The sequence below is a fragment of the Papaver somniferum genome, chromosome 3 (genome assembly GCF_003573695.1).
Source record: "Papaver somniferum cultivar HN1 chromosome 3, ASM357369v1, whole genome shotgun sequence".
Classification (NCBI taxonomy): Eukaryota; Viridiplantae; Streptophyta; class Magnoliopsida; order Ranunculales; family Papaveraceae; genus Papaver; species Papaver somniferum.
This window is the reverse complement of record NC_039360.1, coordinates 68045909-68068062: the sequence shown is the minus strand read 5'-3', so window position 1 is coordinate 68068062 and position 22154 is coordinate 68045909. Positions and strand designations below refer to the sequence as shown.

Genomic DNA, 22154 nt, shown 5'->3' with positions numbered 1-22154 from the left:
AAACGAAAAAATAAAGGACAACACGAAAAGGATCTTACAAATCTCAAAATAGACTTGTCACAAAATGGAAGGTTGGAAGGGCATCCATTTGTCGCATGCAGTGAGAATAATCATGATCAAGCATGTGCTAGGATTAATTCCCGCTTACTATATGGCGACTTCAATCATCCCGAAGAAGGTTTTGGAAAGACTAACAAGAACTATGAGAAATTTCTGGTGAGGTCACTTTATAGAGGTAAGAAAAACTCATTTTATCTACTGGAAAAACTTTGAGAAGCCTAAAGATGTAGGTGGGTTACGAATAAGATCTTTGCAACACCTAAATAGATCTATGATAGCTAAGCTTATCTGGAAGTTTTTAGAGAATGATAACTGCCTGTGGTGTCAGCTTATGAGAGCCAAGTATCTTCAGAGAGACATTTTCTGAAATGTGGAAAAAGGTCAGAAGTGCTCTTCTACCTGGTCAGCAATGTTGAGTTGCAGAAGTGAAGTGGGAGAGGGTTGTTGCTGGGTTGTTGGATCTGGAGAAAATATAGGTATCAGGGAGGACCCTTGGATAACCAACCTTCATAATAAGAGACTTTCTCTGAATCATAATGTCGTTAAATGCCCTTCAAAGGTTAATGAACTTATCCTCCATAATCCAACTAGATGGGATACTGAGAAACTGCAATATTTGTTCCCCTCTCATGAAGTGGATTTATTTTTTGGATATTCATCTCACTAGCAATGAGGAAGATACCACTGAGAACAAATTATTATGGTCACATTATCCTAATGGTAAGTTCTCGGCTAATTTTTTTTTATCAAATCCCTATATGACAGAGCTCCTTCTGCTTCAAATGCTGGCAACCCTGAAGATTTTCCTTGGAAGAAATTTCGGCAGGTTAAAAGTATTTCACCAAAGATCCAGATGTGCGAAGTAGAATGCTGAGAATCTGCAAAGACATCAATGCAGATTGCAGAATGTATAACAATGCAACTGAATCTTTAGAGCATTTGTTTCTCTATTGTCCTGTAGCTCATATTTTCCTTTTTACTTCTCCGCTAAATCTCAGAACTAATGAAAATTCTAATTTGTCTGTGATTCATTATATTAAGAGCTGACCTTTAGAGGGTGATGACTTTTCTAAGATCAAGATGGGGGCTTGTCTGTTTTAGACTTTATGGAAGACTAGAAAAAATATCATCTTCAACAGGGGTTGTATCAATGTGCAGTCCATGTTGCAAGAAGGGTTATTCTGGTACATTCAAGACATCGTGATTCAGAATGATACCGCTCTACTACTGAACAAGATTTTATAGATTATTTTGCTACAGTGTGGTCCCCTCCTCCCCCTCCTAAATTTAAGATTAACTTTGATGGTGCTTCTGGCCCCAGAGGATATGCTTGTGATGCAGTCGCTAGGAACCACCTCTCTGGGTTTGCAGGCTGCCAAACAAAGGTGTTAGAGTTCGCTTCTCTTGTTAAAGCTGAAGCTTATGGTGCATTTTTGGGCATTGAACTTGCTTATAGTAAAGGGATAAACCACATCATCATCGAAGGCGACTCTCTTATTGTGATCAATGCCTTGAGATATAACAATGGTCCAACTCCTTGGCGCATGAAGAATACCATTAGTACAATTAAAGATAAGTTAAATGCTTTCTATACAGTTGATTTCAGTTTTATCAAAAAGGAAGCCAATTTTATGGCTCACTCCTTAGCAACTTTTGTTGTCGAACGCCATTTGTCTAATCAGTGGTTATCTACCCCTCCTTCGTGTATTTCTCACTCGTTAAATGAGTATTCTCTCTGCTCTGTGTAGTTTTTTTCTTTTGTTGGTTGTCTTTATCTTTGTAACCTTCAAAAAAAAACCATAATATACCCAAAGAACAACCATAAAACTGCAAACACAAATGTCAAACAAGCATGTGCAAGATATGTGGTTAAGATTCATAAGTAAGCAAAGAGTTAAGTGATTTACGTGGTTCTGTGTTACAACCTACATTAACGGGGGTGATTTCACTATAGATGGAAGATGGTTACAAGTTCACAGTGTGTTACAAGATTGCTCTCGGTTAGGCCCTCTCTTAGTTTTCTATGAACCCTAAAAATCTCAACCCTTCTAACAATTTACAATCTGTTTTATAGATAAAAATCAATAATGGATGAAAGTTCACTTAGTTCGCTGGCATTGCTCGGAGAGACTTTATATTGTGGCTTTCTTGCAGAAAGGTTTATCTTCGCTGGCCGTTATCTTCGCTAGTTAATTTGCATATCATTATTCATTGAAGTTGTCACTATCACCCTTTGTCTCGCCGTGTAATCTCTCACCACCTGTCCAATCAGACTGCAAGCTGACGAACTGACCGCTCTGGTGCAAGCAGAAGTGCTTCTCCTAATAATGCTCCATCTTCAAGGTAAGCTTTTTCTTTCGTTTTAATCCGTACGGGTTTTCCGCGTCTGATGTTGTTCGAGTTTTTCTGATTAAATTTTTTCGATCTTGATCTTCATCTTTAGTTTAATGGATTCGAAGAAATTTTTAAAGATGTAAAAATTGTCTTTTGATTTTTCCAAAAAATGTAGTTAGCGAGGTTTCAAACTTACCATTACTGACGGCTCAGCTAAAGAAATTAGCCTTGACTTAGGGTGGATAGAAAGGGAATGAGGAATGAATATATGGTTATCATTACTTGTGGACAACTAAAGATCGGTCTTCCAATCCCTCTGTACGATTAGGCAAATCCTCTTTTCTACGAAATGCTCGCTCGCCTGGATCCTCAGGGAGGCGTATTTCAATTTAATTGAATGTCATTATGCTCGCTCGCCTGGATCCTCAGGGAGGCGTATTTCAATTTAATTGGATGTCATTCGGCTGCTTCTTGAGTTCTCTGGGCGCACTCAGAATCGTTCCACCATGCCTGTTGAATCACATCCTTACGAAACCTCCAATTATACAACCAACTCTTTTCTGTCTAACTATGCTCCGAATCTCATGGACCATCGAAAAGAGAAGTAGAGAATTTGGTTCAATTGGCATGACATTGCAAACAAACTCAAACTTTTACTTCCTCTCCTTGATTCACCGAGAAACAAGACCAACAATTTTCTTTTCCATTTAGCGATGAAGTTCTTTTGTAGTAATTCGATTGCGGTAAATACGGATTCGATGCTCGGACTTGAATAGATTTAAAAAACAAAAATATGTACAAAATTTGTCACAAGATCAAGAGGAACCAGGACTCAGGATTCCAATGTGTTTCATATTCAAGTGGCTCAGAAAATAATTCTAGGCGATTATAGCTCAAAATAAAACAAGTATTAACTCTATCTTTGCCAAATTAGATTCCATAAAATATTACTTGTATATGATAAGCATGGAACATCAAGAATCCCTAGGACTAAGCATGTTCCATCAAACAAAATCACAAGTAATTAATTGAAATCATAAATCAATTAAAATCGGTGCAAAAAGTGAATTAAGAATTATTTAAATAACCACATGGCTGAAAAACAGCTTCCTCCATCATCCCAGTATTGGGGTTTATCTACTCATAATAATCATGTTCTTAAAATACATACTTGATGCTCAAAATATGATTAAAAGAGTGAAAAATATAATACAGTGAAACTACGACCCTCTTTAAGCGTCCAGAGAAGAACGATAGAATACCACTGCTGTAAAAACGATACCTCACGGCTGCTGTTGACGCTGTTATTTTAAGACCCTCGGATGCTAGTCGTTGACACTGTTGATAAACGACTGTCTATGCTGGTGTGTTCTTCGAGCTTTGTTAATGGCAGCAGCAGCAGCAGGTACAATTCCTGCAACTCCTCCTGCGCCTCTCTGCTGGCCTCCCAATCGACCCCTCACTCTTGATAAAACTTTCTCTCACTTCCCACCAGCCTTTATATACCAATAGGGTCCAAATAACTCGATTAAATCCGAGTTTATCTCCCTTTTTTCTTCACGTGCAGTTGAGAGAGAAATCTCTTTTCTGTTGCTTTGTACGCGTCTTCTGGCAATTTCTTACGCTCCAAACTTCTCCTAATCCTTAAACAAGACTAGATACACTTTACTTCAACGTAAAACTCTCCCAGAATCTCTAAAAATATATTTGAAAACTTCACAGAGAACACGTATTCTGTTTGGACTTTGATCGCTTCTCCCAGCCATTCCAGCCCAAGTTGATCGATAAAATCACTTGCATACGATCTGTTTATTCTTAACAGGCCTAGCCCAATTGATTTCAGGGATTTAATCTCCCTCAAAACTGGTGTCCCTTTAGCAGCTGCTTGGAAATGGGTCACCCCTTAGTAATTAGGTTACCCCTTATCCAAAATCAAGGGTCCATATAGCAAGTTTCCTCTGGGCATTTTCCGCACTTTTTTCGGGGTTCCTCCGGGGTATTTCTGGGGTACTTCCGGTACACTTCTGGGGCGCTTCCGGCACTCTATCAATGGAGGTTCAAACGCCGCATTTTCAGCCAATTTCGCCGCAAATCCTTATTCTTCTGAAAACACCTACAAATATATAAAATAACCAAATAAGTACAAAAATGGGTGCTAACACTATATACAATTGAGATATATTAGACACATAAATGCGTCTATCAAATACCCCCAAACTTATTATTTGCTAGTCCCGAGCAAATCAAAACTACAAAATAAAATCCTAACTCACTGTCGCAGGCATCGTCGATTGCATTTAGCGTATGCAATAAGCCTTTAAACCCCTAGGTGGCACTAGTGGCCGAGTTATAGTCTCGGGAGGGCTTACCAGAGATATACCCACAAAACCTGTACTCCAGACCTTAGCTATCTACGCAGAACCTTGGAAGGCACTAAAGAATCTCCTTGGTTGGCATACTTATTGACTACAGGAAGAAGTACCCTGATGCGAAATTCCAATTGCTGTACACGAGTTTGCACTCAAGCATACTAAAATTCATATAAAGTGACAGAGCTCTACTCAGATAGTTGCACTATGGACATCATATTCGGAGTCTAAACTAATCACATGGATAGATCAAGAAGATGGATATAGGAAACATAGATGGTTTTGATGTTTACTAAGTGAACGACGTTTCCCATATCTGTCTGAAGGCCTCCGCCAAAATGAACCTATCCTAATGGATTGAGATACTAGTCTGACTAATATCAACACACTGGCATATACAAGGGTACCAGTGGTCGATAACCTAACTCTAGGTCAACACAACTGGCATATACAAGGGTACCAGTGGTCGACTTTATTGAATTTATTCCTTTTGGTCAAATGGTCTGGTCTCAATTTTTTTTTTTTTTTTTTTTTTTTTTTTTTTGGTAACTACCATTTTTTTTTCATCTTGCTTTTTTTTTTCAACTTTCTTTTTTTTCTACTTTTTTTTTTTTTTTTTTTTTTTTTTTTTTTTTTGGCTGAAGGTATCTCAATCACTCTAATTCACCCTAGCATTGGTAACAACTTGAATCGTGGGCCCCACCTATTACTTAGAGAAACATAGTTTAAAAACAAAATAAAATAAAAATAGAAGTGAAAAGGACTCAACGAGATATGGTGAAACTATCATGTTATTTCTAACACCTGAGCTCTGTGCTTTTATGAATAGACTCTTTAGATGTTTCCATCTAATCAGATTGGTTCCTCAAACTCCTACAATCAAAATGCTTCCATCCACTTAGATTAGTTAGTGCAATCCTCAATAGGCATAAATTTCTAGGCTCTGGAGTTTATTTATTGCAACTAAAAAGTTTCTCCCATACCCCCAAACTTAAACCTAACATTGTCCTCAATGTTCTAAAGATAAAATTAAAAACATGAACAAGGAGAAACTATTACCATTCGAAGAAAAAGAGTTAAGGAAGATATTACCTGGGGCTGTTTCTTTTGCATGAGTTGGGTTACCTCCCAAGAAGTGCTAAGTTTAAAGTCTTCAGCCAGACATAGAAAAGGTTTAGTCAACTCGTACCGTATAACAATAGCCGGAATAACTGTGGGTCTTTAAAACCCAAAAAGAGCTGACAAAGGAAACTGCAGTGAACCAAGAAAATGTACAAGACTAGCATGCCCTTACCTAGTTTCTGGAAACTATCGCTAATTGCGGTTCAGGTTCAGGTTCTATGAAGGGGTCTAAAAGACTATTTTCCCGGATGCATTTCCTCATAGGTAGGATTCAAATATTAGGTCCTAGAGTCTGGAAAAAACTCAGATAAGAACTGGAATCACAAAATAACCTAAATAATTAGGATCCTCTAAGCAATTAGGTATGACTTACATAGTTGACCACAGTCAGAGTAGTGGTCATTCTGAAGCAAATGTGTCGATTCTAATTTCCTAAAGTACTTAGGCTTAGTCTTAGAACTTAATAAGTGACACATTTGAAATTTAAACGTTCCCAGTTGGAAGAAAACTATTTGGTGGGAAAACAAAGTCAATCTGGGGATCATAGCCTGGGCAAACCACATCAACCAGAGGAGGGTTTCTAACGACTGAACTTTTTTCATGACATCATTAGGTTCGGGAAACCTAGTATGAAGATAATCTTTGTAAGATGGTTGGGCATGGATATCAAGTCCTATGTGAGGCGACTTTCTGAGAGTTAAAGGTAAAGCACAGGAAAGTGATAATCACCCCAAACTTAGAGTTTTCAGTGTTTCTAGTTAGATAGCCACAATCTCCCTAATTTCTAGGTCATCAGATTCCTGAAAATGGGCCAATGATTCTTCTAAGTTGTAATCTTGCGGTGATCCTATAATATCTACGAGTTCACTAGCAACTATTGTTTCTAAATCGTACGACTCTGAAACAGTATTCTCAGGGTAAAACCGTCCTCGAAACCATCATAGATTACAGTTTCTAAATCGTTCGACTCGAAAACAGTAGTCTCAAGATAAACGGTTCCTCTAAACCTTTATCGGCTTCGTAAACAGGAAATATTACATCTTCTAAAACGGTGGTATCCCTAATCAAATCCTGTCCTTGAATAGGTGAATAATCATAAAAATTATTTGGATTTGAACTAGAAATAATAATCACTATACAGCTCAATTGGATTACTAGACTCCTGATCACTATGCCTACATATTTCAGATTCTTCATTACTACTGCTATCCTCATCATCATAGTACGAAAATGATTGAACCTTATCTAAATAAGTAGTGTCTTTTATTCTAACCTCGTCCTCTAAATTAGGCAAATATTCACTATTGATATCAAGGGTAAAATTAGAAACACCATTTGGAAATTTAGATTATTTCGAGCAAGTCTTTCGTTCGTCTCTAACTCAAGTCTACGTGTCGACTCAGCTATCCTCTCAAGGGTCTCTTCCAAAGAAAGTTCCCTTAGTGTAGGATCTAAGTTTTGAGTTAATCTATTGAGGATATCTTCTACAGATTCAGTTTTTGTTGCAGTTCTTTCGTCCATAACTACGTTATTCACCTCATCTAATTTATACGTCGATTCAGCTAACTGACGTGAAGACTCAGCTAAATTCCTAAGAGTCTCTTCTAGAGAAGGAATAGGAACTGAAGGATCATAATAAGGACTACTTTTCAATAGTTTGATTGTATCCTCTAGAGACGAAGAACTAGTACTATAATCTTCTTGATCGTATGACTGATGCGCGTGCGGATAGTAATTGGGCTCACCATGGTATGAACCATAACCTTGAAAAGGTTGGCGTCCCCAGCCACTATTCTCACTATGGTCATAATACTGATGATGTCCATATTCAAATTCAGGTCGATATTCATTGTATTGGCTTCTATCATACCAGTTCGACATTCTTAATTACAAGGGAATTTTACACAACCACAAACAAGGCCGACTCGACTCCACCAAAACAAACCTAAAGATTTCTAGCAAACAAAAAGCATGATGGCTCCACTTAGATTGTTTTCTAGACCAGCTTCTATTCCTTCGAAAAGGAATTCGTTACAATTTGAGCACACCCCTCTGGAATCAATCCGAGCTAATGTAAGTTGAATCGAGGCGAGGGAAGCTCAGTGGAGCTTTGATACCCAAGGCCTCACCGCTATCACAAGGCGGCGCAGTCACGCATTCAACTCACAGAAACCATCATGAACTTTGAAATGTGCTTAAAGAGCAACCAATATTTTTCGAACGAGTTTCCTATTAAGCTCGTTACCCTATTGGTCTCGTTCTATTCAAAATTTTAGGCTTAGGTTCGCGTTTGGTTTCGTTTTCCTAAGGCGGGCAAGAAGGAAACGGTGATGAAATCCGAGTCCTTATCTTGATTTGGCCAGGCCTTGCCCTTTACTAGGAAATTAAAAACAGTCCGGTTCGTCCTCAAACAATTATCACCTTAAGGCAGACAGTAACCCGCTTGCAGGAGATTCGCGGGTGTTTCGATTGGACTTACCTCCCGTACCAGACGGGCGATGAACCGTTGTTGTCGACTCGGGCCACGACTCCTATGCCGTGTGCGAACCCGAGGGGCCGAGACGATATAGTAATCGTCGTCCTTCCCTGCAAACAGTTTGTATTTAATTTTTTTTTAATTTATAACCCTTCCGTAGGGTTTTTAAAAATAATGTCCAAAGTCCAGAATAAAGTCCAAATAAAAAGTCCAAAAATTACAAAAATTATGAAAAATAAAGCCTATTTACAAATTCTAAAAAAAAATAAAAGCTATATACAAAAATAAATAAAATAATAAAAAAATAAAATTAAATCCTAAAAAAAAATTATGTCTTTTTTCTCTTCTCTTTTAGCTTTTAGCTTTTAGCTTTAAGCTTTAAGCTTTTTGTTCCCAAGTCCTTAGTATTCCACTTCGAACCTGTAAATCAAAGACACAAAAAGAAACGTAAAAAGGAACAAATAATAATAAATAAATAAAAAATTAAACCTAAAAACAAATCTATATACAAGTCCGCGTCGGCGGCGCCATTTTGTTGTAGTAATTCGATTGCGGTAAATACGGATTCGATGCTCGGACTTGAATAGATTTAAAAAACAAAAATATGTACAAAATTTGTCACAAGATCAAGAGGAACCAGGACTCAGGATTCCAATGTGTTTCATATTCAAGTGGCTCAGAAAATAATTCTAGGCGATTATAGCTCAAAATAAAACAAGTATTAACTCTATCTTTGCCAAATTAGATTCCATAAAATATTACTTGTATATGATAAGCATGGAACATCAAGAATCCCTAGGACTAAGCATGTTCCATCAAACAAAATCACAAGTAATTAATTGAAATCATAAATCAATTAAAATCGGTGCAAAAAGTGAATTAAGAATTATTTAAATAACCACATGGCTGAAAAACAGCTTCCTCCATCATCCCAGTATTGGGGTTTAGCTACTCATAATAATCATGTTCTTAAAATACATACTTGATGCTCAAAATATGATTAAAAGAGTGAAAAATATAATACAGTGAAACTACGACCCTCTTTAAGCGTCCAGAGAAGAACGATAGAATACCACTGCTGTAAAAACGATACCTCACGGCTGTTGTTGACGCTGTTATTTTAAGACCCTCGGATGCTAGTCGTTGACACTGTTGATAAACGACTGTCTATGCTGGTGTGTTCTTCGTGTTCTTCGAGCTTTGTTAATGGCAGCAGCAGCAGCAGGTACAATTCCTGCAACTCCTCCTGCGCCTCTCTGCTGGCCTCCCAATCGACCCCTCACTCTTGATAAAACTTTCTCTCACTTCCCACCAGCCTTTATATACCAATAGGGTCCAAATAACTCGATTAAATCCGAGTTTATCTCCCTTTTTTCTTCACGTGCAGTTGAGAGAGAAATCTCTTTTCTGTTGCTTTGTACGCGTCTTCTGGCAATTTCTTACGCTCCAAACTTCTCCTAATCCTTAAACAAGACTAGATACACTTTACTTCAACGTAAAACTCTCCCAGAATCTCTAAAAATATATTTGAAAACTTCACAGAGAACACGTATTCTGTTTGGACTTTGATCGCTTCTCCCAGCCATTCCAGCCCAAGTTGATCGATAAAATCACTTGCATACGATCTGTTTATTCTTAACAGGCCTAGCCCAATTGATTTCAGGGATTTAATCTCCCTCAAAACTTCCCAGAAATCCAACAGAGAATTATCAGACGTGAAATTAGTTTTCCCGCCAAATTCCATTATTTGAACTTTGAATGTGGTGTCCCCTTAACCAGACCTGGTGTCCCTTTAGCAGCTGCTTGGAAATGGGTCACCCCTTAGTAATTAGGTTACCCCTTATCCAAAATCAAGGGTCCATATAGCAAGTTTCCTCTGGGCATTTTCCGCACTTTTTTCGGGGTTCCTCCGGGGTATTTCTGGGGTACTTCCGGTACACTTCTGGGGCGCTTCCGGCACTCTATCAATGGAGGTTCAAACGCCGCATTTTCAGCCAATTTCGCCGCAAATCCTTATTCTTCTGAAAACACCTACAAATATATAAAATAACCAAATAAGTACAAAAATGGGTGCTAACACTATATACAATTGAGATATATTAGACACATAAATGCGTCTATCAAGTTCCCACTGATTTTAGAGGGTCCTTGGGTTTGGGAAGACATGCTGAAGATATTCCGTTCAAGGGTCCTTTTAAAAAGCACCAGCATCTGTCTCGGTTCGCTTCGTGGATCTTCAATTGGCCAGAGATACCACTCCAGGTAATTTTATTTTGGTGACTCGTTATTTTTCTAGTTTCTCGTTTTAACTTATATCCTTGCCTCGGGTCATCAGATGACATGGGTGATTGTGTTTGTGAAGGTCGATAAGAACGAGTCACCTTCTGCTTCTCCAGTTGTGAAGAAAACTCGTCAAATCGTAAAGGTTAAAATTGGTTAAAAGCTCGAGAAACAATGGAAAGCAAGTTCTCTATTCCAGGAAAATGTGTAATCATTGTTGTGACCAGGACGTGTAGGACCCATATCATCTTTACCTCTCAACATTTGGCGACCACACACAGAGGTTCGTCTTTCGTCCATCATGACACACCCAACGAATACCAGCATAGGCGCGTCAGGGAATCAGCTAACCGACCGCCCAGTTAATCTTGACGAAGTGATAATAGAAGACGAGACGAAGATAGTGAGGAGGAAATACTGACATGAGGCGCAGTCACAAATTCGATTATACAAAAACCACAAGTAGAAAAGACAAAAGTCATGCAGGTAAAGAAAAAACAACGGGTGACCGACGACACACACTCAACACCACTAACTCCACGGGACATGCATAAAGAGTTGGAAGGCCACATCCAAAGAAAACAGGATATGAGAAAATTAATGGAATATGTGCCAGGAGCAGAGCAAGACACTATCAGAGAAGCGACAAAAAACGATAGGAGTAGGGAGAATGTACCCACAACAATATTGCAAGAAGCTAAAGAGAAGTACTTAAGGAAAAACTACCGCGTGGCGAAACATGATAGTTATGATTTTATGAACAACCCATATTCCTCTGAAGTAGCCGAGTATCAATACCCGTAGGATTACACATCGCCAAAATTGAAAGTATATAACGGGCAAGGGAACGCGTGTGAACACTCAGCCGATTCTTGTCGACTATGAATGATTGTGCCTCCGACAGAAGGTTATGTTTAAAAGAGTTCCCAAAGTCACTCACGGATACATCATTCACCTGGTACGATAACCTGAAATCAGGAAGCATAGATTCAGCCAAGAGAAAGATTACATCAATAGATCTGAGTAGATGCAACCAGCGGATAGGGGAAGAAATAGTAGAATAATCACTTGGTTCCGTCATCTTGCATTGGATTTCCATGAGGATATCAAGGAGGGAGCGCTGGTACAGATCTGCATACGCGGAACGACACCCGCTTTCAGGAGAAGTATAGTTAATTTCAGATTCCAAACCTTTGTCGAGTTGGAGGAAGCCACAAGGATCGCTGACTGCGTTGACGATTCAAACACGGACCATGCTTGGCGTTATACGGTTAACACAACATCGACGACTCCGCGTAACACACGTGCAAATAACAATCAAGACGGGTGGGGCTCGTCCGCATTTCAATCCTCTAGCAGAAACCACCAGAGGGCCCTAACAAGATTTCATCCAGACACCTCCTTTACAATGCATCCGGGAACACGTTGTCGAACTACTGGAGCAGTGGATAGCGAAAAAGGAAATCGAACTACCACCGATGATAGTAGACATCAACAAAATGGAGAAGAACGCTGTCAAATACTGCCACTATCACCGGTTATTCGGTTTTCTAAATTTCCAGTCTTTTTGTCGGTTCAAACCAATTTTGGTCCGAGTTAAAAACCGAATCATGGGCAGTCCCATCCATAATACTCCCTCCGTCCCTAATTAGATGACCTATACCATAAATAAGTGGAGTGATAGATTAATATTATTATAAGAAATATATAAAATTTGATAGCCATATTTATATTCATTAGATAGGTGTTTTAAAATGTTTTCCGATACAAAGTTTACGAAAATCTGTTGTATAGTTTGAGAGATAAATCATTTCTAAGTTTACTAGTAAATTTTAGCTAAGTCATCTAATTAGGGACGGAGGTAGTAATTGTTTTCCCCTTCTTAGACTAATAAGTTGTTTGGATGTACACTCAAAAGTTGTTTTTCGACTTCAAGAAGTTAAAAGTCAGTTTGACAATAATTTTTCAGAACGATTTGCTTCTGAAACACTTCTGCTTCTGATATCCAAACACGCCATAAACAAGAAACCCTAAATCGAACGTATTATGCTTCGAGGAAAAAAAAAACAATCGAACGTACCAAAATAAAACCGCGAGAAATTTCGAGAAAGGGGACGACATCCTAAAAATTAAGAGGAGAAGGAAAATAGACAGACGGAAATAAGACTAAGCAGTGACTCTAGAGAGAGAGTGTAGAGTGATAGGGAAGCAGAGAAAGATCGATTATCATCATCGATCATCATCTCAGAAACTCAAACACAAAATCAACCAACCAACACAAAGAAGATGTGGAGAAACAGGAAGAGAAAGGATGAGGGTGATTTTATCGACGACGGAGACGTCAAAGCCAGAAAAAACCCTAAGAAAGCCGCTGATGATTCTGACAGTATCGTCGTGTGTGAGGTCTATCTCTCTCTCTCTCGGTTACTAACTCTCTTACAATTTTGTGTGTACTAATTAATTTGTTTGGAATTTGGTTTTGAGAAGATTTCAAAAAATAGGAGGGTTTCTGTGAGGAACTGGCAGGGGAAAGTTGTGGTGGAGATTCGGGAGTTCTATGTCAAAGATGGTCAGGAATTTCCCGGCAAAAAAGGTAACTGCTACTTTCCTCGCCACTCGCCCATTGTTGATATGGATTTTGCGTATTTCTTTGCCTCTTTTAGTACTCTATAACGTCTGGATTTGAGTTGTTATAGTGCTTGATTTGTTGGTATGAAAGCAGTATCTAATTGGGTTTTATCCGTGTGATTAAGAAACAACATACTCTTTTCATAAATTTTATAGAGTTTGGATACTTTGTCGCATGAAGCAGATATTCTGTTTTATGTTTACATGTGTGTGTATGGATGGGTGGACATCAGACAATCCAGAATAGCAAGTGATATATGTTACAAAATGTTAGTAATGCATAATGATTGCTAGAGAAATTTAATTTGTTCAATAAAATCTCTAGTAGGATTTAACCAGTCTTTAGATCTGCTATGTGTTATCATGGGAACAAAAGCCACTTTTTGTAAGTACAAGGATTGTTGAAGGAAGTTATGTGTAGGAGGAAGTAACAACATCCTAATTGTATATCCATGAGGTTGCAAGGTTGCACCAGTACAAAACACAAGAAAGTCCCTGTAATGATGTGAACATCCATCATTTAACCGATTTTATTTTCCTTTGCTGGGAATTGACTCGTAATGATGTCAAGATCCATTGTGAAAGATGCTGGACTACATGATTCTCGTTGTGTGGCAAACTTATAGGGTTCTTACTTCTCTAACAATCATGTAACCAGAAAGTAGCGAAGTGAAAATTGTACGTGTCTTATCTATTATAAGCATGTTAAAGAGTATGTTAACATTACTGTTTTTGTGTGTATCACATGTTACATGAGTCAGTTCTTGCCTTTGTATGAGATATCATATAGCGCAAATCTGAGGCTAAATTATACCAGCCAAACTGAAGGTTTAGATAAGAAAAGAAAATTATAGCACAATAAGGAAAAGAAAATCATCAAGAAAAATGCTCCCAAATACCATCTAGGAAGTCCCAATTGTTAGGCTTACCGACCAATCTGGACCTTAATTTTATCTTCTTATGGTATTGAGAATCAGTAGGTGATTTGAAGGGAGGGAGGTACGCTTTAGTGTTGCTTTATGCCTTTATCCCTGCTAGCTTTTAGGTGCTGTCAGCACTGTCATGCTATGGGCTACCTAGTTATAGGTAGATTTTGTGGCATTACCTTTTCTAATGTTATTATGATGGAACTATCCAGTGTGCATCTTGTTATCTGAGATTATATGGTTTCTAGTAGTGTAGTTATGTACTCAGCCTGTTGTCATGTGTAACCTACGTGTGATTTCTGATATGCGAAATATTATGAGTTTCAGGTGGAGCTCTGAATTTCGCAGTGTCTTGCAGTATTTATTTTCCTATTTTTCTCACTCCCAAACAGTTGGTGAAATGATTTTTTATATTTTTTCAATTTGGAAGTATGGCCGAAATGTTTTTGTTTTTTACATACAAGCTACTTCAGTGCACAGATCAGTTTCATTTAGTATTCTTAGCCAATAATCTAGAGTACTCACTGAGTTGCTAGGTCTGACGTGTCTTGATCCAATGATCCTTTAGTGATGTTAGGTTTCGTAACAATTGTTCAATTTATATTGCATAGAAAAACATAACTAAGTTATTGCATAGGAAAACATAACAATTGATGAAAATTGCGATAATTGTATGCATCTTGTCGATTATAAGCAAGTTAAAAGAGTATGCTAACATTACTGTTTTTGTGTGTATCACATGTTACATGAGTCGGTTCTTATATAGTTTGATTTTGTTGCAGTACCTTTTCAAATGTTATTATGATAGAACTGTCCAATGTGCGTTCTTTTATCCAAGATTATATGATTACTAGTACACCTAAGTGTATTTCCATCATATTTCATTTCATATCATATTAGGTGTCTGTCATATTTCATTTCATATAATATTACACAGCATGTTCTGATGTGTAACCTATGTTTGATTTCTGATATGCGAAATATTTTGCGTTTGAGTTCTGCAGTGTCCTTTATTTATTTATTCACTCTCAAACAGTTAGTGAATTTTTTTTTTTATGTTGTCAATTTGGAAGCATGGCCGAAATGTTTTGTTTTTACTTACAATCTACATCAGTGCACAAAACAGTTGCACACTTCATTTAATGTTCTTTAGACAGTAAACCAGTGTCCTCGCTGAGTTGCTAGGTCTGATATGTCTTGATCCTCTTATTGTTGTTAGGTTTCGTAACAATTGTTCATTTTATGTCGCATAGAAAGACATAATTTAAGTGTACACATTGGAACAAAACATACTCCATCAGTCCCTTTTCAAGAGTCTGGACTTCTTATTTTGAAAGGCTCAAATTATAATCCACTTTCTTTATTGGAAAAGAAATAAGTTAAGTAGTGTATAACTAGCACCTACTATCCATTCCTTGACATTCTTTATATCGACAATTTACATAAAAGAGATACACCATGGATCACGACTATAACAAACTTGATCAACTTGAACAAGAAGGTAAGACCGTTGATTGACTTGATGCGCCAGCAAGAGACATTGTTACCCAATACCCTAATTTGCCCATATCATATTCTGAACTACATGGAGTCCTTGAGCCATGTATACATAACCATCTTCTCTTGCTGGAGCATTTAAACTGATGGATGTCCTTCTTGTACAGGCTTCGCTACGGCCGTGAGCAGTACTGTCTGTTTTATGTGATATTACTGTTCAGTTTTAGTTAGGGAATTGGGAAATTATACAGAGTGGGTTTCACTAATTTATTAATTGAAAAAATTAGAACCAAAGAAAGTTAAGTGTTTCTTAATCCTGTACATTAAATGACTGTACATTAAGAAAAGTGGACCATAGTTTGGGACTTTCAGTTAAGTCTATAAAATTGGAGGGTGCATTTTATGTCTCTTTACCACCTGAAAGGAAAATTCTGAAGAAGATTAAATATATATATATATATACAGTGCCTGTGCTCTTCGTTCAAAAATAAATTAGCAAATGAATCAGGCTGTTTGCTGATCGTGCCAATTTTGGAACCCACAAATAGCATTATAATATTATAAGCCAGCATTACTCTATTACTACTTACTGCTACAGGAGTAGTGTTATTGGTTGCCTTGTTTTGAACTAGTTGCAAATGATCACGGCTGATTGATATTTGCTTTTACCTGTCTTTCAGGTATCTCCCTATCCATGGATCAGGTACTTGTTCTCCTCTGTAATTTCTCTTAATATGGTTAAAATAATTATTAGTACGAAATAAACTGCATTTTCTTCATGGTACTTTCAATTTGTATTCTCTCATACCTATGAATCTCAATTTCTTTTTTTTCGCCAACTGAAGTGGAGCATACTCCGGGATCACGTGGAAGAAATTGACAAGGGAGTGGCAGGGAATTCATAGTGGCTGCAGCAGTGCATTGTTTTTTTGCTTTTCTGCAAGTTATATTTCCTCCCGTCACAAAATATTTTTTTCTCTCGTTGACAAGTGATAAATGTACGACTCATCTCTGTTTATTTTGGGTTCACAGGGAGTAGCAGCAGCAGCTTAACGTCATTTCCATTTTGTAACTTTGTAAATGATGCTGGTCGGAAAACAAGATAAAACAATTGCTATTAGTAGTTATTTAGTCCTGCTGCAGGGGTTTCACTAACTAAAACTTAGGAAAGGACCAACCCAGTCTATTTTCCTTTTGTTTAGTTGTTTCACACCCAGACTATTTTACTTTTTTTAGTTGTGTTAGATGATAACAGTTGTAGTACTCTTTTTTCAGTTTGAAAGTTATCCATTGTCTATTTTGTTTGACAACTCCCTTTGTGGCCATATATGTTTTTGCCTTGTCATGGACAATATACTTACTGTTGAAGGCAAAGATGGAGCAGCGCAAAGTTCAACAGAGAACAAGTTACACTTGGTAGGGCTTTTGACATGGAGCTGTAGTCGAAGACCAATTATGCATTTGTAGATGATCCTCGCCCAGCAGCTAGTAATAAACCTGACGTATCCCTTATCTCAACGGCGTCATGGCTGCAACTTGCTTCTCTATGACTATTGTGCTTCAACCTGACTTGAGCTGAGATAAAACTATATTGGCCAAAGGATATTTCTCCAAAGGTCAACTCATTATGAGAAGGAAATGTTACAAGCCAGAGGAAATAATCTCAATGTTAGCAGTGTTGAGTCTGTTGACTGCGAATTCCGTCAAGCATTCATCCTGGGTTTTGTTGGCTGATCTGGAATTCCTACATGAAGACTTTTAAGATTAAATGGGTGTTTACGAATTCCCTGCTGTAGAATTTCCTAGTCCGGCGTCAGAACAAGTTAAGAATAACAAAATTTGGAGTGGATGAGCCTTTCGTTGTGCGTTGGACAATTTGGGAAGAACGTACCAGGACTGTTTGGAGGCAGAAAAATCTAAAGAGCTTATAAATCATGTAATCTACAGTTAGAAATCAATCTTTCATTTGACACTAGTCTCCAGTGACATCTGAACGTTCCTCCTACTCTCGGGTTTCACAGACACTAATGGTGGTGTTGATATTCATGTAAAGAGTAGAGGGATGAAACCAATGGAACTAGGGAAAAGAGAGACAGAGAGACTAAGAAACTATTAACCATGTAGTCAGGATTTTACAGGAAATCTTGATTCTGGAAACAATTTTGCTCAGTCATTTTTCAAAATTTTGTATACATTCTTCCGTGTGAACACTTTACATAACCATGTCAGTTATGTTCTCTAACAAATTACTGACTGCAACCAAAACATGCAAACCTATTGGTTTGGTCAACACAACAAAATATGGAAGATGTTGAATGAGCTTCCGTAACCCAAAAACAACATATGGCCCTATATGATTGGCAACTTGCAAACTCTGTGGTTGAAGACAAATATCAAGTCACACGGCTTCCAGATTTCTGAACTCTCAGAATAAGCAGCTAATTGTAATACTGGCTCAATAAGACAACAGCAGTTCTAATACAAGCAAAAGCCACAGCAGAACTCCTCCGGTTTACAAAAATGTACATCGTGTATTGCAATAAAGAAGAAGAGTTTTGCCGCACAATGTGTCATTCAGACATTAATGAACTAGTTTTACCTTGAAAATCGCACTCCCGTTGCAGCTCCGTTTCTTTGCCTGTTCTTCTCTAACATCAAAGCACGCTCCCTCTCCTTCTCTTTTTTCTCCCTCTGCAGTCGTTCTTCCCTCAATTCCTCCAAAGTCTTTTTTCCGGAGTTTTTACTTCCCTCCCGTTTCCCTGATACCGAGGGACTAGAATCTCTAACAGGAACATCACTGGACGGTTTAGAGACGTACCATGGTGCCTTTACACCTTTACCAGCAATACCACAACCAAACCTGTATACTTCATCCTCTGGCAACAAAACTTTGGGTACTTCCTCCTTCTTTAATCTTTTCTTCATCTTCCTACCCTGATCATCTACTTCTTCTTTAGCACCTCCCAAAGGAAATATCTTCAAGCCTTCAAAGAGATTGATGTGATTTGACTTCTTTGACTCTACCGCAGTCGACGCACTTGCTTCACCAGTGGCAGCAACCTTAGGAGGTAAACCCTTGGAAGCTCTTAATTTGTCTAGACGAAATTCAGTATCTCGTTTCCTAGACTGTTCTCGCTTCAGCTGCTCTTCTTTGGCTGCTTCTTCTTCATCTTTCTTCACTTTCTCTCTATTATCAAAATTGTATACATTCCAACTCTTCTGAGGGAGAATATTTAGACCTCCATGACCCCCCATATTTAATCAACACTGCTCAATGAGAATAGGTTTAGGTTAAATTCTCCCCATATTTAATCAACACTGAGAACAGGTTTAGGTTAAATTCTGTCAAGGCTGTATACTAATGCAAAATCCTACAAAATGGAATCCATAACACATCCGTAAAATTAAGTTTTACAATAATAATCCATCCAAGTTAATTCTTAAGACTATCTAGTTGAATTGACCTAAATCATGTAATTGGGCAAATAAACCTATGTTGTAAAAACTTCATTACACCAACGAACTAAATTGGATTCTCACCAACGAACTAAATTGGATTCTCAAATACTGAACGATTAGGTAATTCATGCTGAGAAAATGACTTAGAAAGAATAGAGTAATTGCTTAAATCAAAGATACAATTTAAGGAGGAAGGATTAGAAGTTAGGTCATACCTTGAAACCCTAAAATCGCCCTCAGTTTCTTGGTTCTGTATTCTTATCTTCCTGTAAGAGATTGATGATTCTTTGTTGTTGGTTTTCCAGAGAAGAGATTAATGATCTGGGTAGGAAGTGGGGAGATTGATTAACAAAACAACAAGATTGAATTCGTCCAGGTTTTTATATTTATTTGTTGGCCAGCGATTTGTCGAACCGTTAGGAGACTTGACCTTTTCCGAATCGCCTCGGTTTAGTGCATTTGATTGCTCGAAATGCGATCCAAGCCGTCCAATTAGGTCGGCTAAGTTGGACGGACGTGATGCGTTTTGAGACCATTTTTGCCGGTCTCAATTCGTTTGAGTTATGTTATGCAGCGTGAACGCCCATGTTTGGGTCGATGTTCAAAGTATTTGTGAACGAGCTTCATAGGGATCGATCAACTAGGGCATTGGTGAGTCCGTCAGTGGTCATTAGGGTGATTATCTAGTTCTGCTAGGAGTAATCCAAGCTTGTTAAATCGCGCGGCCAAATTGTGTGGTCGTGATCGTTTCTGAGACCGACATTAACAGTCTAGATTTTCTTTAAGGAGTAAGTACGTGTTCGATCATGCTAACTTTAAAAAAAGTGTGTGAACGCATTGATCTCTTTGTCAGAGAGATGTAGCATGTGTGAGTATTTTTGTGCAGATCCCAATACTAGAACTTCGGGAGATTCATGCTACTCTGCTGAGAGTGAGCATTGATCGTCATGTCATGTCAGTATTGAGAGTTCGACTGAGAACATTGCACGGAAAAATATCAGGCGAGTCGTGCATTAGTTAATAATGCTGGCAGAAAATAGAATTCACATAATATTTGGGATTGATACTACGCACACCATTCTGAGTGAATTTCATATATATATTGAGTTGCTCAATGAGTGAAGAGGTTTTTTTCACTCATCACTTCTTAAATGGCTTTATACCCTTGCAGGGCGTCAGCGCATTAAATACAGGGTTTTACAATTTTAGCCCTATTCGAAAAACCACCATCAACATTAAGTCCCCTACTTAACACGTAACCGTGACATTGTTGCGGGGTAAGCAATGGACGGTGACGGTTAAATATAAAACTTATGAGGCAAGGTAGACAAATGTTACCAGGATAGAGGCCGGCGGGGTCTTTGAGCAAGATACACTTAACGAAGTATCAAGGATTGCAGTGATCGTCCTCCCATCATACGTCAATTACCTCCAGGTAGATTTCGAAATTTGCTAAACTCCATTGCACTCGATTGCGAGAGGCCTTGACTTAAATTGCTTGGAGTCCGGACTGCTCAGTCGCAACGAAAATCTTCTTTAAGCTCCTGAATATTGACTGGAATGGAATTGCGTTCATTCTGACCTTTTATCTTATAGGCTCATTCTTGCCCTTCTGATTGCGATGGTGAAATGCTTGGAATGCTTGTATCGACAAAATCTTCCGGAGTCTTTGAGTGAAGTAAACGAGCTGAGAGGCGTTCTGTTGCCGACGTGCTACTATCAAGTCTTCAAGGACTTTGTTCTAAGCAATATCCTTTGAACCATCCTATGAATCTTGGATGGTTGTATGGAATGAGATGCGATGAGCAGTCCCCAGTTACACTTCATATTCGATGGCGTGGCTGGACACGTGAAAACATCTCCGATTTGTACTTTCGAGTCTTTGATGCACATGCACATGTACGTCTTCATGTTGAGAATTTTCTGCGGCTGGTAAAGCTTCAACAGTGATGACGATGATATTAGAAATAAACCGGTTGAGGGACGTGAAGGCATCCAAGCAGTCCCAAGGTGTAATTATCCCGAGATTATTTTCTCTTGAAATACGTACTTCCGTTGCATTTGCTGGTAAGGTGTTGAAGCGGCTTCGGCCTTTGAAGAGAGCGCTGAAGTGGCTTCGGGAAAGAGTGTTGATGCGGCTTCGAGAGAGAGCGTTGAAGCGTCTTCTTCTGGAGAGAGCGTTGAAGCGGCTTCAAGAGAGAGCGTGTGTTGAAGCGGCTTCTGGAGCGTGCGTTGAAGTGGCTTCTTATGGAGAGAGCGTTGAAGCGGATTCAGGAGAGAGCGTGCGTTGAAGCGGCTTCTTCTGGTGAGAGCGTTGAAGCGTCTTCAGGAGAGAGCGTGCGTTGAAGCGGCTTCCTCTAGAGAGAGCGTTGAAGCGGCTTCAGGAGAGAGCGCGCGTTGAATTGGCTTCTTTTGGAGAGAGCGTTGAAGCGGCTTCAGGAGAGAGCGTGCGTGAGGAACCTTCTTATGGAGAGAGCGTTGAAACAGCTCCAGGAGGGAGTGTGCGTTGAAGCGGCTTCTTCTGGAGAGAGCGTTGAAGCACCTTCTTATGGAGAGAGCATTGAGACAGCTTCAGGAGGGAGCGTTCGTTGAAGCGGCTTCTGGAGCGTGCGTTGAAGCGGCTTCTGGAGCGTTGAAGCGGCTTCAGGAGAGAGCGCGCGTTGAAGCGGCTTCTGGAGCGTGTGTTGAAGCGGCTTCTTCTGGAGAGAGCATTGAAGCGGCTTCATGAAAGAGTGTGTATTGAGGCACCTTCTTATGGAGAGAGCGTTGAAACAACTTCAGGAGGGAGTGTGCGTTGAAGCGGCTTCTTCTGGAGAGAGCATTGAAGCACCTTCTTATGGAGAGAGCGTTGAAACAGCTTCAGGTGGGAGCGTGTGTTGAAGTGGCTTCTGGAGCGTGCGTTGAAGCGGCTTCTTCTGGAGAATGCGTTGAATAGGCTTATCCTTCAGTTTGATTTTCCCTTGCAAATTACATGCTTCTTGATTGACCATCTCTCTTGTGTTG

General features: G+C 38.9%; 2 protein-coding genes across 3 annotated transcripts; one reads left to right on the top strand and one right to left on the bottom strand.

The window, feature by feature from the left end:
• Positions 1–12761: 12761 nt before the first annotated feature.
• LOC113356404 (RNA polymerase II transcriptional coactivator KIWI-like) lies at positions 12762–17884 on the top strand. Of its 2 annotated transcripts, XM_026599523.1 has the most exons (5): positions 12762–13044; positions 13129–13234; positions 16373–16395; positions 16538–16635; positions 16725–17884. In XM_026599523.1, exons 1-4 carry the CDS (start codon positions 12928–12930, stop codon positions 16595–16597), a joined length of 306 nt encoding a protein of 101 aa, XP_026455308.1. In that variant the 5' UTR covers positions 12762–12927; the 3' UTR covers positions 16598–16635; positions 16725–17884. The 2 variants fall into 2 exon arrangements, with proteins under 2 accessions (XP_026455308.1, XP_026455307.1); XM_026599522.1 differs by having other exon boundaries at positions 12764–13044; positions 16538–17884.
• A 188-nt stretch (positions 17885–18072) lies between these two features.
• LOC113356403 (leukocyte receptor cluster member 1 homolog) lies at positions 18073–19559 on the bottom strand. Its single transcript, XM_026599519.1, has 2 exons — positions 19367–19559; positions 18073–18959 (listed from the first exon to the last, which is right to left on the bottom strand). Exon 2 carries the CDS (start codon positions 18945–18947, stop codon positions 18288–18290), a length of 660 nt encoding a protein of 219 aa, XP_026455304.1. The 5' UTR covers positions 18948–18959; positions 19367–19559; the 3' UTR covers positions 18073–18287.
• Between the last annotated feature and the right edge of the window lie 2595 nt (positions 19560–22154).

Excerpts from the sequence above, each read along its gene's own strand:
- LOC113356404 (XM_026599523.1), top strand. The coding sequence starts at position 12,928 with ATGTGGAGAAACAGGAAGAGAAAGGATGAGGGTGATTTTATCGACGAC. Across the intron at positions 13,235-16,372 it reads GGAATTTCCCGGCAAAAAAG|GTATCTCCCTATCCATGGAT; the intron begins GTAACTGCTACT and ends CCTGTCTTTCAG. Across the intron at positions 16,396-16,537 it reads TCTCCCTATCCATGGATCAG|TGGAGCATACTCCGGGATCA; the intron begins GTACTTGTTCTC and ends CGCCAACTGAAG.
- LOC113356403 (XM_026599519.1), bottom strand. The coding sequence starts at position 18,947 with ATGGGGGGTCATGGAGGTCTAAATATTCTCCCTCAGAAGAGTTGGAAT.